At 38.6% G+C, this 14,383-nt stretch overlaps 2 protein-coding genes across 3 annotated transcripts in view; one reads left to right on the top strand and one right to left on the bottom strand.

The window, feature by feature from the left end:
• The window catches only part of CGGBP1 (CGG triplet repeat binding protein 1), a 6,959-nt gene extending 6,769 nt beyond the window's left edge, over positions 1-190 (bottom strand). The window contains exon 1 of the mRNA XM_077774846.1: positions 111-190. The gene's annotated coding sequence lies outside the window, so the exon portion shown is untranslated. The remainder of the gene's footprint in view (positions 1-110) is intronic.
• A 275-nt stretch (positions 191-465) lies between these two features.
• Positions 466-14,383, top strand: part of ZNF654 (zinc finger protein 654) — a 95,492-nt gene continuing 81,574 nt past the window's right edge. For both annotated transcript variants that reach the window (XM_077774955.1, XM_077774954.1), the window contains exon 1: positions 466-723. In XM_077774955.1, coding sequence (XP_077631081.1) covers positions 535-723 — 189 coding nt within the window. In that variant the 5' untranslated portion in view covers positions 466-534. The remainder of the gene's footprint in view (positions 724-14,383) is intronic.

Raw genomic sequence — 14,383 nt, 5'->3', positions numbered from 1 at the left:
CAACGGCGCCCCGGCCCCGCCCCCGGCTCCCGCTTCAGGACGGAAGGCCCCGGGCCCAAAGCCCGCACCAACGGCCGGGCCCACCCTCGGCCTCCCTAGCTCCTCGGTACCGTAGGATCGGGGCCGCCGTTAGGGGAAGTGGACGAGACCGGCCGGAAAGGAAAGGAGGAGGAAGAAAAAAAAGGAGCCANCCCCCCGCCGCGCCCCGTCCTCTTGCGCCGCCTACGGCAAAGCTCGTAGGCGGTCCCCAGCAACCGCCGAGCAGCATTGACCAATGGACCGCGAGTCAATCAAACAGACGGCTGATTCGGCCAATGGAAGTGGAAGGGTGGGCAAGTGTGTGACTGGCAGCCTCACTTCTCCAATGAAAACAGGGGGCGTGGGTGGGCGGAGCCGGAAGTAGAGCCAGCCGAGAGGCCCCTGTCCGGCTCTGGCGGAGGGAAGGGGGAGGGAACTAGAGGAGGAGGAGGTTAGCCGAGGCAGCTACAGCGGCGGCGGCGTAGGGGCTGGTACGCGCTGGGCGGCGAGAGCCTCATGGCGGAGGAAGAGAGCGATCAAGAGGCCGAACGCCTCGGAGAAGAGCTCGTGGCCATTGTGGAGTCCCCGCCAGGCCCTGTTGGGCTTAGAGCTGCGGGTGACGGCAGAGGTGGCGCTGGCAGCAGCAGCTGCGGTGTCGGCGGCTTCGGGATCAGCAGTCGGGATTACTGCCGACGCTTCTGTCAGGTGAGGCGCCCGTCGGCCGCCCGGACTTGTCACCCGGGTCCTGGGCCTCCCTGCTTCTCCTGGTCTTTTCGTTCTCGAATCAGGGCTGTGTCCGGTGTCCGCTCTACCAGCCCAACAAGGAGAGAGTGAAGCTCCCTCCTCCACCTATCCGGCTTGGGGTGGGGGGCAGGGAGCGGGACTGGGATGACCCGCGGGTTTAGGGTTGCTGAGAAAGTGAGTTTGTCAGGGGTTGGAGGGGCTGGACAGAAGGGGGGATCAGCTGGCAGGAAAGCTGTATACTGACATGCCTCCTCTGCTCCAAACAGACCCCTTTCTGCCCGAGGGTCCCGCCTTTTTAGGTTTCCTACCCTGTTCCTTCTCACCTCATTTGGAATCTCGGGCAACATTTCTTGCCTTCCCCTCTCCGCCCCTTGCCCCCTGTATTCTCCCCTTTTTCGGAGATGGGAGGCATGCCATCTCTCTACCGCCCCCTCTCCTGTCATCGCCACCCCTCCCCCTCGGCTAGGGTCTCCTGTCATCCCCTCACGAGATCCCACTGGGCCAGTTATGCAGTTGGTTCAGGCGCTGACCCACTGTTAAGTTACTTTTTTGGGGAGGTGGGGTTAAGGCAGTGTGATTGTCATCTTGTTCTTACCCTGGTTCCCCGACACACGTAGTTTGTTTTCTAATGAACTGCTGATAGAGAAAGTAGTTTTCCTTAAACTATCGCTCCGGTTACCTTACCACCCCCTTCATGTTTTAAATTACAGTGTATTTTATGTAGTCTGTAAAATACAGTGTCTCAACAGTGACGGTAAATTATTTACTTGGTCGTCTGCCACTACGATTTGATGTAGTTGAAACTGTTTGACTATAATCAAATATTATAGCAAGAAAGTACTTGTCTAGATAAAATTTGTGTAATTTACATTCACATCTTCGTGTGTTTATAGTTTAAACATTTCGTTCTCATTCACAATACTCTTGTTTTGCGGACCGTTTTGGATTTTTTTTTTATTCCTTTAACAGTCCATTCCCATTTTTATTTATTATTTTCGATGTATAGAGTTTGAATCATGGATCCATCACTTCCGAGGAGTGTTACCTGGTAACCTAAGTAACCTACTAGTTACTTAGTCTCTGTGCCTTAGTTTCCTCTTCAGTCAAATAGGGAGGGTAATTAAGTGAGTGAATATGTAAAGGGTTTGGACTTTTGCATGTTAATTGAAGGTAGCTATTAATTTCATGTGGTTAACAAGTAGGAATAAAGTTAACAAGAAGTGGGTATTGTATTTGCTGAAATTTGATGTTATGCCTTTCCATGCATTGAAAGAAAAAGGATGGAGTTGACATTTTCAGGTAAGTTTTTAATGGTTTAGTTTAGATTGTATTCTGACTCCTTCCTCCCACTTCTATAGATAAATTGGTTCGAAGGTAGCAATTGTCTTGGTAGGAAGTGTGTCAGTTTTCTTTGGCGTTGCTCTCTGTTTGGTGACTGTCTTGGAAGCATATGTATCCATGTACATTTGGTATTGGCATTCACTGGCTGGGGAGGCTAAGTGTCTTTACAGTCCGTATCTTCTTATTGTATGTTTTACATGTAGAAACCATGTTATCAGTATACTTTGCATCTACGAGAATTTTAAGCTTCTGAAAATTAGGTTACAATTACTATTTTATTTAAAAAATTTTTTAAATGTTTATTATTATTGAAACAGAAACACAGCATGAGTGGGGGAGAGAGAGAGGGAGACAGAATCCTAAACAGGCTCCAGGCTCCAAGTTGTCAGCACAGAGCCCGACGCGGGGTTCGAACCCACTAACCGTGAGATCATGACCTGAGCCCAAGTTGGACGCTCGACTGACTGAGCCACCCAGGCGCCCCTGATTTTTAAAATATATTCACAGGCAAAAAAATTTTGTTTTCCATTTTTTTTCTGTGTTTTGCTTTTTTTATATTGTTAATGAGCAACTTGGTTTTGGTTACATTTAGCTTTGTCAATTTACTTGATCAGGTAATTGTTAACTGCTGTAGCATTTAAGATTTTGAGGGCCAGAACATTTTGGTAGAACTTTTAACTATTCTTCTGTACCTTGATATCAGTTTTAAGAACAATTGAATAAAATCTGGCCTGTGAAATATAACATCTGAACAGTGACAGTAAATTATTTTAAGAACAAATGAAGTTGATGGTTCTATAAAATTTCGCTGCCTCCTAAGAACCCAAGAAAATAAACTAAACAGGGAGTACTTAATGAACATTTATTTTATATTGCTAAATAATGAGTTCAGTTAAACTGACATACTTTCATGTTACCAACTTTTACCTGAAACCTCATTACATATTTTATAGTACTCGAGATTACCAGGAGATCCGTTCCTGGGTTCTTGTCCTCTTTCCACCTTGCAGGTGAGCTTTGTAAAGTTCTTGTTCATATTAAAACTTTAAGATGGAGTAAAAGATTATCTATCTTAAGTTGAATTTTATCCGCTGATAATAATAATTCTAGTATAATAGCTCTGTTTCATTTGCCAGTAAAGGAAGCAGTGGGTCTCATTCCCAAAGTTTGTTTCTTTTTAAGCATTTGGCTTTCTAATATTCACTAAGGATAATATTAAGTAACTTATGCTCATTAGTAAATTACTTAATCATGGGTAATCTGCAAAATGGATAATATGCCCTTGAGTGGGTGTCAGTTAACAAATATATGAATTAGGGGCTCCTGGGTGGCTCAGTCCGTTGGGTGTCCAACTGTGGCTCAGGTCATGATCTCATGGTTTGTGGGTTCACGCCCCACTTCAGGCTCTGCAGTGACAACTCGAAGCCTGGAGTCTGCCTCGGATTCTGTGTATGTGTGTCTCTCTGCCCCTCCCTGTCTTGTGCGCGCGTGCTCTCTCTCTCAAAAATAAATAAACATTACAAAAAGTTTAAAATATATATATATATGAATTATACACAGAAGTTTCTGGCATTGCAAATAAAGGCTCCAATTTATCTTCCTCCTTTTAGAGAGAAATATGAATCAAAATTTCTTGGCAGTTGTGTGGGTGAAGGGAGAGAGGAAGGAACACTTCAAGAAAGGTTCTTGTATTTTTTAACACGAGGGAAACAGAAGACAGCAGGTGATATAAAGTGGTAATAATTATACCCACACTCAGTACTGTTGATGATGTACTTTCCTGTTTGAGAAACAATACCAATAATTGTAAAATCTCAAACTGATGGAATAGCCTCTCAGCTTTCAGTTAGTTTTTGAGATGATGGGTTTGGGAGATTGAAAGGGTTGGTTTCCCAGTAGTTACCGGGTGTAATGTTGGGCTAACTGCCCCATCACATCCGCCCTTGGCTATTATTAGTAGACTCTGAACAAATGCTTAAATAGAATTGGCCCTTAATTGATATTTAATTTGCTTTGAGGATGAAAGGAGGGGGGAAATAATTTTTATTGAGGGCCTGTTAACTCTTAAGGCCTTCATATTGATTTTATTATACAAGTTACATAGTTGAAATTGAGGCTTGAACAAGTTAACTTGTTTTCACTTCCAGTAGCAGAGCGAATTGGGAGTTGAACCCAGCCTTCAATTTCTACTGAAAGGCAGATTGAAATTACAAATAAATCCTCAAATAATTATAAGGTGATTTTTTGGGGGGGAAAGTGGTGCAAAGGGGAAAAATAGTTACTTGAAGTACTCAGGGAAACATGGGTGAATAATTGCAGAAGTCCTCTTTCATTGTGTCACAGTATAAAAAATACTTCAAGAAACCGATAATTATTATTTCTCTGACTTGTTTGGTATTGTGAACTATTTCTCCAATGCCTGATGGTTGTAACAATTCAACTTACCTTGTTGCCTAGATAAACTGAAATGTTTTCATCAAAAATTGCATATTACCAAGTTAAGGTACTTTCTTCTTAGTTTAGTGCTAGAATGAACGTAGTGAGTGATAAACAAATATTTCTGGAAACACTTTGGTATGTTGATTAAAATAGACTTTTGAATTGTTTTTTACTGCAGTCGGGTTAATAGCCATCCCATGAGGATGCCATGAGTATAAAAGGAGTAAATGAACCTGAAGTCCTCAGTACTATGCCTAGCACAGAGTTAAGATTAAATAGATAGAAGCTATTAATATTTCTGTCCTGCAAAATCCTCTGAAGGTTTAAGAGGAACATTAGAGATCATCTAATCTGTAGGTCCCTTCTAGTTTATATCACACAATAAAATTTAGAGAAAATTTGAGAATGTTACAGCTGTAAATTCTGTTATTTAACTAGAAGACCCTGATGAAATAGTAAATGATTTGCAAAAACAACAGCATTTTGAAATTTTGTTTCCTTCAGCAGACATTTGGCAAAAACAGTATTTTTGATTGTCTTAATTGGGGGATTGCTACTTGCATATTGTGGGTAGAGGCCAGGGAGGCTGTTGAACGTCTTAAAATGCATAGAGCAGCCCCAGTAACAGAATTATCTGGCTCCAAATACCAATAGTGCCAAAGTTGTGAATCCCCCCATACCCTTACTTTGGAACTCAGTGGATACTTGACATCCGTATTACTGATACAAATGGCAAAAGAGTATTCAATGATACTTAAGTAAATTTTAATAATTACTGTGTACTGGGCACTTGAATATGTACCCAAGAGACAATCTCCCAGAAAAAAAGGGTTTGCCTCATGGTTTAAAATACGTGTTAATATCTCTTAATTTAGAGAAATTAAAATTTAATTGTATTTTGAAAATACAGTCTTTATTTCTTAGTCTTAATGTAGAACTTACATAGCATTTACAGTTCATTAGTAGTTTCTTAGGGTATAAGAATACATTATTTACAATCTTGGTATTAATTAGAATTATTTTTTAATTTACTTTTAATCTTTATAAATGTTTTATAAGTATTTACTTTAAAATATCGTGCAGGACTTAAATATCAAGAATCACATTTTGGTGCTAATAAAGACATGACTTAAATACCTTCAACAGTTTTATACATTTCTATTTTTATGTGAAAAGTCTTGAATGTATAGTATATGGGAGTGATATGGTAGCTTTATGATCACTGTACCATCATTTGCTCTTTCTTATCAGTCATCCTTGTCTTATCTCAAGTTTGCCTCATGACCCAACATAATTGCTGGAGTTCCAGCCATCACATCTGGGTTCTAAGTAGCAGGAACAGGGTGTCTCTGGGGTAAGTCAAACATATATTGCCCAAATCCAACTCAGTGACTTTCATATCCATCTTGTTAGGTATCCCCATCTGAAAAGAATGTTAGGATTTTTTTTTTTTTGGTATCATTTTTCCTGATAAACAGGTCTGTGATTTTGTTAGCAAGGAAGATATTAGAGAGGCAACCAGTAACCCCGCAAAAAGCAGCATACTCTGTCCCCTTCTTAACCCACATATTCCCCGAAGGCAGTCAGTTGCAACTCTTTTGTGGCTCTTATAATCTTTACCTCCATATTTATAAATATTTTTTTTCTAGTTGTAAATATGATCAATTAGCCTACTAGATAGAGATGGGGAGTACCTTACCATCTCACTCTTCAGTTCATATGCTTTGATTTTACCACTCTTCCCCTTTTCTCTATATCCACTTTCCTTCCCTCTAACCCCTTCCTCCTCTGCCTTGTTATTTCTGAGCCTCTTATAGTTTAGCCTTTCCAGAGAATCCAGAGTTTACATTGATTTAGTAGGGGAAGGGATTGGGGAGACTATCAACGGGTTTATTTTTCACCTCCGCTTTTAGAGATATGTGGTGTTGGACATTCCTGAGATTTTCTGGTGTTCTTCAGTACAAATTAGCTTGTTCCCAAATTCCCTTCCTCCTTTCTAAATAATAGCTATCTAAATGTTGTCATCTCTCCCTTTTCATTGTTTTTTTACTTGTGAGTTAAGCTCTGTTGAAACAAAAAATATTTTTACTAATATTTCAGTGGAGTTTTCAAGTGGAAGAAGAAATAAATGTGTGTTCAATCTGCCATATTTAACTAGAAGTCTCAAATTAGTTTTTTAGTTCAATAGAGAATGATAGATATGATGAAAAGGAAAAGAACTGAAACTAATTCGTAGTGATTTATTTACTTTTGAAAAAGAGTATCCTACTTCCTGATGTACTCTGTAGTGAATATTCAGAGCTAGAAATAATTTAATCACACAAATTTACTTTGTTCCTCTTGGCAAAATAATTTTTTATTACTAAGTTGCAAATTAGAATTTCAGCTTTTTAAAAATAATTTTCAAAATTTCATACATTTGGGATATTTCCAGTGTTCATAAAAGGTGAATTACATAGAAACACATTAATTTATTATAATTAGGAAAAACAAAATAAAATGAACCCTAGATTTTGATGGGGAGATGAGTTGATCTTGATTAGTTGTTGTTTAATGTGTTTTAGGTTGACTTTCAGAATTGAATGGTACTCATTGTTCCTTATGATATTATTTATGATGGCAAATCATTGAAAATCACTTTAATGAGCAGTTAGGGGAGTTGTTACATATAGTAGAATCCTATGTTCTCCCAAAGGTCATGCTTTTAAAGAATATTTATTCATATGAAAACTGCTTATGGTATAGTAACTACTGAAAAAACACAAGAAGCAGGTAATTTCACTTCTGTAAATAAAAAAGACGGAAAAGAAATATACCAAATTGTTAATAGTGGATAACTTCTTAGTGATAAGTTTATAGCTGAATTTGATTGTTTTCTTTATACTTACTTATTTTTTATATTTTCTAAGTTAAACCAACTACCTTTATAATCAGAGGAAAAATAAAGTATAAAAAACATATTTTGGGGCTCCTTGATGGCTCAGTCAGTTAAGCTCCAACTCTTGATTTCAGTTTAGATCATGTTCTCACGGTTCATGAGATCAAGTCTTACACGGGGCTCTGTGATGAGTATGGAGCCTGCTTGGGGTCCTCTCTTTTCCTCCGTCTCTACCCCTCCTCTGCTCATACTCTCGCTCTCAAAATAAATAAATAAACATTTAAAAAGCCCCACAATTAATTTATTTTTTCTCTTCTTACCTCCCTACCTTTTTTTCTGGAAATAAATGCACTATCAGATTACTTAAGTATGGTGAAATTTTAACTCCTTGTTTCCTGAAAGTATGTGAATTAAAAGAAAAATGAATTGGTGAAGTGAAGTTATAAAGGTCATTTTAGGTAATCCAATGAGGCCCTAAATTTAAATAACTACTTATATACAGTCTTGCATTAAAAGTATGTCCATATTGCTTTCTAATAACCACCGTCATACTGGCTTAAAAAATTGATCTCAATTTTAATTTTGTAGATAAAATGGTAGAAGAAAATATTTTTAAATGAAGTTCACTGCTTGAAGTGTTTAATGATACCATCATTTTGCAGTTCTGCCAAACAGAAGTGAGGCACCAGTTGTACTATTATTGTTGGCACTGAATCTTTATTTTTCTGCCAAAAAGTGCTAAACTATACCTTAGCAATTAAAAACAAAACCAAAAAGAGAATTTTAAATTAAATTTAATAAAGCTATGGCAAAATCTGTGTCTGGGAAGTTATTTGAAAAAATAAGTGTGATCAGTGAAAAATGGTTAATTGGTATATCATTTTAAATGTATAGTAATATGTAATGGTAAGGATAGTAGGACATTTGAAATCTGAGGTAATTCATTTAAGTAAATACTCATTCTAGTTATGTTATAAATCATTTATAGTAGTACCTAGTCTAAATTGGAGAGTATTTTTTAAGTTTTATAATTTCTAATAAATCTAGTACTAGATTGGTAACCTTTAGCTTTCATGTAATATGTATCACATTGATTTCTTAGCTCCGTATTTCTCTGACAGGTCAGTTCATTGTTTCACTAGTGTACTCTATTCAGTATGGATCTGTTCCCTAGTATGATACCCAGTCAATGTCACCTGGTTAGAGCCATGGTGGAATACTGGTGGCAAACTAAACATGAGAGGAGGTCTGTATAATTTGTTACATAAGATCTTAAAAGTCCAGTACACTGACACTCAGTACACTCAACTCTCCAAAGCAGTGGTGAATATGAAAATAGTTAAAAGGCTTTCAATTTAGGCTGTAGGAAAAAGAGTCATTAATATTATAGTTGAAGCTTGTCAGTTTTATTTAATTTATTTATTAAAAATTTTTTTAATGTTTTATTTATTTTTGTTACAGAGACAAAGTATGGGGTGGGGAGAGGGAGACACAGAATTCATAGCAGGCTCCAGGCTCTGAGCTGTCAGCACAGAGCCTGACGTGGGGCTTGAGCCCACGAATATGAGATCGTGACCTGAACCGAAGTCGGAGGCTTAACCGACTGAGCCACCCAGGTGCCCCAAAATTTGTCAGTTTTATAAGACACTGGATATATAGTGGTAAGCAAACAAACATTGTTCCTGTTTTGGTATACAGTTATAGCTTTGATAAGTTCTATGAAGTACAGGTATACAACATGATAAAACAAGAGCCTACAAGAGACTTGCCTATTTTTGGATTCTTGGGCAAGTTGAAGTCTGCTGAGATTCTTTGGTTTAGTTTGAACATGTTGAATTTAAAATGGCTTTTCTCATCCAATGAGAGATCTTAAAGATACCTGGATTTACAGAATCCAGAGTGCAGAAGTGAGGTCTGGTCATCCTAGCTGTGTGAACGGATGGTATTTGAAGCCACGTGTATTTATACTAAGCTAACATAAGGAAATAATATGGAGTGTTAAAAGAATAGGACTTAGAAATGAATCTTTAGCGACTCCACAGTTAAATTGCCTGGTAGAAAAGATTGAGCAAATGAAGTCTGAGAAAGATTAAAGAGGTTGGAGAAAACCAAGTAACTATGGTATCACAGAAATCAAGGGTAGAGAATGTTTCAGGTTGGAGTGAATGGTATTTGACATTGAAAGCCATTGAGATCCAACCATTGAATTAACATGGAGGTGTTTGATGACTTTAAGTGGAGCTGTTTTGATGTAGTGATGGCAGTAGGAAGGAATCAAAATGGAGTAGTTTGAGGAGTGAGAGGCAAAGAAAGAGAGACAGTAAGTATAAATGACTTTTTTAAAATGTTTTATTTATTTCTGAGAGAGAGAGAGAGAGAGAGAGAGAGCGAGCGCGTGAGCAGGGGAGGGTCAGAGAGGGAGACACAGAATCTAAAGCAGGCTCCAGGCTCTGAGCTAGCTGTCAGCACAGAGCCTGATGCGGGGCATGAACCCACGAACCATGAGATCATGACCTGAGCCGAAGTCAGATGCTTAACCGATTGAGCCACCCAGGCACTCTTAGGTGACTTTTAAAGGAGAAGGAAAGATAGGTAGAAGGTGGAGAGCTTATGAATTAAAGATGAGGATGTAGGAAAAAAAAAAAACTGGTGAGAATTTGGCATGTTTAAAATCTGATAAAAATGATTCATTTGAAAGGAAGAGGTAAATCTACAAAAGAAAGAAGGGATAATCTATAAGATTCCAAAAAGGGAAGGAAAGATAAGATTCAAAACACAAATGTAGAGGTTGCTTTATATAGGAGCTTCAGGAGTAGCAGGAAAATTTATCTGTTTAGAATACTTGGCGCTGGTTGGAGATTTAATGTGAATGGAGTTCTAAAGTGATAGCTTCTCAGAGACGTAGGCTGAATTCACCTACAGAACCTACCTACAGAATCAGTTTGCTGATTATGAATGTAGAGTAACCACTAGTCTGTACTTCTGTTCAGCATTGCTTATCTGTGTAGGTGAAGGCCCTGAAAACATGATTAGTTAGTATTCATTCAGGGTTGAGTGATATTTTATAATTGATCAGTTAATTAACTTTGAGAAAGTGGGCGACAGGCTCATTTTCTGGCCCCATTTGTGGTAAAACATGGTACAGAGGAAAGAGAGAGGGAAGAGAAGTAGTTATACCCGTAGAGTATCCCCCTTTATCTGCAGTTGTGTTTTGCGGTTTCAGTTATCTGAGGTCAGCTGTGGTCCTGAAGCAGATGATCCTCCTTTTGATATACTTTCAAAAGGTCAGTATTAGCCTAACACTCTGTCACATGGTCTGTGTCATTGACTTCATTTCATGATGTAGGCATTTTATCATTTCACATCATCATTAGAATAAGGGTGAGCACACTACAAGATATTTTTGAGAGAAAGAGAGATCACATTCTTATAACTTTTGTTATAGGAAATTGTTACAATTGTTCTACATTATAATTAGTTATTGTTGTTAATCTCTTATCTTGCCTAACTATAATTAAACTTTATCATAGAGGGGCACCCGGGTGGCTCACTTGTTTAAGTCTCCGACTTAAGCTCAGGTCGTGATCTCACGGTTTGTGGGTTCGAGCCTCGTTTCGGGCTCTGTGCTGATAGCTCAGAGCCTGGAGCCTGTTTCAGATTCTGTGTCTCCTTCTCTCTCTGCCCCTCCCCCACTCATGTTCTGTCTGTCTGTCTCTCTCAAAAATAAATAAACATTAAAAAAGAACTTTATCATAGATCTTTATGTATAGGAAGAAACATAGTATTTATAAGGTTTGGTACTATATGTGGTTTCAAGTATTTGCTGGGGGTCTTGGAACTTATCCCCCGAGGATGGGGGGGGGCCACTGTGAATAGGTGTACAGTTATACCATGAAAATTACGTGTATATATAATGTAGTGAAATGTGTACACAGTTTTAAAATTTTTATTTATTTTTTAAATNTTTATCTTTTATGAATATAATTTATTGTCAAATTGGCTTACAACACCCAGTGCTCATCCCAATAAGTGCCCTCCTTAATGCCCATCACCCATTATCCCTCTTCCCCAAACCCCCATCCATCAAATATTTTATTTTAGAGAGACGGTGTGAACAGGGGAGAGGGGCAGAGGGAGGGAGAAAGAGAATCTTAAGCAGGCTCCATGCTGGATGCAGAGCCCAAAGTGAGGCTCGATCTCACAACCTTGGAGTAATGACTTGAGCTGAAATCAAGAGTAAGAACCTCAACTGAATGAGCCACCTGGTGCCCCTACATAGTTTGTTTATTTAGAGAGAGAGCATGCACTTGAGAGCATGGGAGTGAGTAGGGGAGGGGCAGAGCGAGAGAGAGAAAGCAGGAGAGAGAGAGAGAGGGAAGGAGAATGTTTAAGCAGGCTCCATGTTGTCAGCGCAGCAGAGTCCAGCGCAGGGTTAGATCTCATGACTGACTGTGAGATCAGAACCTAAAGTGATAGCAAGAGTCAGAGGCTTAACTGACTGAGCCACCCAGGCACCACCCCTTACAGAGTTTATTAAAATATATTTCTGTAACTAGAGTTTACTAAAATTAACCATTGTTCATTTTGAGGTTGAAATGTTCTAAATACTCATTAATCACTATTATCACTGGTGTGTGTGTTATTTTTAATATCCAAATGATTTACTTATTGGATATTAACTAAGTGATTTACTTATTTACTTATTGTAATGCTCTATATATGTATATGTAAGTCATATTTTGAGTGTTTTCCAAGTATTAGATACTGTGATAAGTCATTTTACTTTTTATTTTTAATCACTTAGTCCACTACCCTATAGATTATTTGCCATTGTTCCTTTTACAGATCCAGAAACTAAGACCAAGAGATATTAAATGGCTTGACTAAGTCACTGTATGTAACGAGTATATGGTCATTGGATTGGCATCTGGCCAGCCTGAGTGTCAAGAGCCTATATACTTGGTTGTTTCAATATACACATACATTATATTGTATCTAGGAATGTGCATTTGGTATTTACTGTAGCCTCTGTGCATATCTTTTTGATAAAGCAGTTATGGACTGAGTAGAAATTGTGATTAAAAAAGACTCAAGGCAGCAGAAATTAAAGATGTTCATGAATGTAAAAGAGAGAGAGAAAAAAAATCAAACTTAAGGTATCAGAAGCTTTTTTTAAGAAGTGATTCTCGGGGCACCTGGGTGGCTCGGTCGGTTAAGCCTTTTTTAAAAATTTTTTTTTATTTTTTTATTTTTAGGAGAGAGAGACAGCGTGAGCAGGGGAGGGTCAGAGAGAGAGGGAGTCACAGACTGAAACAGGCTCCAGGCTCTGAGCTGGCAGTCAGCACAGAGCCCGACGCGGGGCTCGAACCCACAAACTGCGAGATCATGACCCAAGCGAAAGTCGGATGCTTAACCGACTAAGCCACCCAGGCGCCCCTGTTAAGCCTTTGACTTTAGCTCAGGTCATGATCTCACATTTTTGTGAGATCCAGCCCCACATGGGCTCTGTGCCTCTTTCTCTGAACCACTCCTGTTCACACTCTCTCTCGAAATAAAATAAACTGAAACAAAAAAAAGTGATTCTCAACCCTTTTATATTTTCCTCCCAGCCCACCTAAATGGGATATACCTCTCTTAGAAGCAGTGGCTCGTTACAGTGTTTATTCTTAAAATGCAAGAGTTATGATGATCACAAACCGGTAGAAGTTATTTTATGTTATTGTGTTTTGAAGGCAGGAGAGTATGGAATATGTTTTAGATATTTACCTTAAATGATTAATTTTTTAAAAAAATATTTACTTTTGGGAGAGCGCAAGTCAGGGAGGGGCAAAGAGAGGGGGACAGAGGATCCGAAGCAAGCTCAGTGCTGACAGGCTGACAGCAGCAAATCCATGCAGGGCTCAAACTCATGAACTGAACTGTGAGATCGTGACCTGAGCTCAAGCTGGACACTCAACCAACTGAGCCACCCAGGTGCCCCATAAATGATTAAAGTTTCTTACCCTCCATATTACTTAGAATAGAACCTTGAGTGTGTGGAAATTTTACTAATCCAGAGTACAGTGGATATTCATTTTTAGATTTTGTTATCTATCCTTTTAACGTGATTTGAAACTTGTCCGAAGATCTCTTAGGTAAAAGTAAAGTCTGAAACTTATATTCGATGCTCACGAAGGTGTAATGAAACAAATATAATTTTTAGCTGGTGGGAGTAAAAATCATCACAACCATTCTGGACCATAATTCATCAAAATATATTACAAATAATTCTTACCTTTTGGCTTAGTAATTTCCTTAACACATTAATTTTTGAGGAAATATAAATTTGGATATAAAGCTATTCATCATAGCATTAATTATAATTAATGGAAGGAATGAATTGAAAATGGAAAAGCAAGCAGAACATTTAAGATAGTTGAAAACTGGGTCGCCTAGGTGGCTTCGTCGGTTAAGCGTACAACTTCAGCTCAGGTCAGGATCTGACGGTTTGTGGGTTCGAGTCCCGTGTCGGGCTCTGTGCTGACAGCTAGCCCGGACCCTGGAGCCTGTTTTGGATTCTGTGTCTCCTCTCTCTGATCCTCCCCTGCTCACACTGTCTCTCTCTCTCAGAAATAAATAAAAAAACATTAAAAACGTTAAAAAAAAGATGAAAACTTTTCAAACTCATAAACCAAAACATCAGGCTTAAAAAATGATGTTTGCAATGAGTGTAATGACTTAGGAAAATGTAATAAAAATTAGGTGGAAAAATTGGTATCAGGATTACACAGTTTGAATGTAGGCTGGTACAGTCTCACTGTGCTCACATGTGGATTTTAGAGAAGGAAAGTGTGGTAAAGATAAATCAAATGAGCTACTTCATTAGAAATAGGATTTTTTGATGGTAATATATAGGAGCCATTCATATACTTCAGAAAGTCTATGAACTCTGAAACTATTTGCAAAAAGTTGTATTTGGTGAAG

The sequence above is a fragment of the Crocuta crocuta genome, unplaced genomic scaffold (genome assembly GCF_008692635.1).
Source record: "Crocuta crocuta isolate KB4526 unplaced genomic scaffold, BGI_CrCroc_1.0 scaffold6, whole genome shotgun sequence".
Taxonomy (NCBI): domain Eukaryota; kingdom Metazoa; phylum Chordata; class Mammalia; order Carnivora; family Hyaenidae; genus Crocuta; species Crocuta crocuta.
This window is presented reverse-complemented; position numbering and strand designations above follow the sequence as displayed.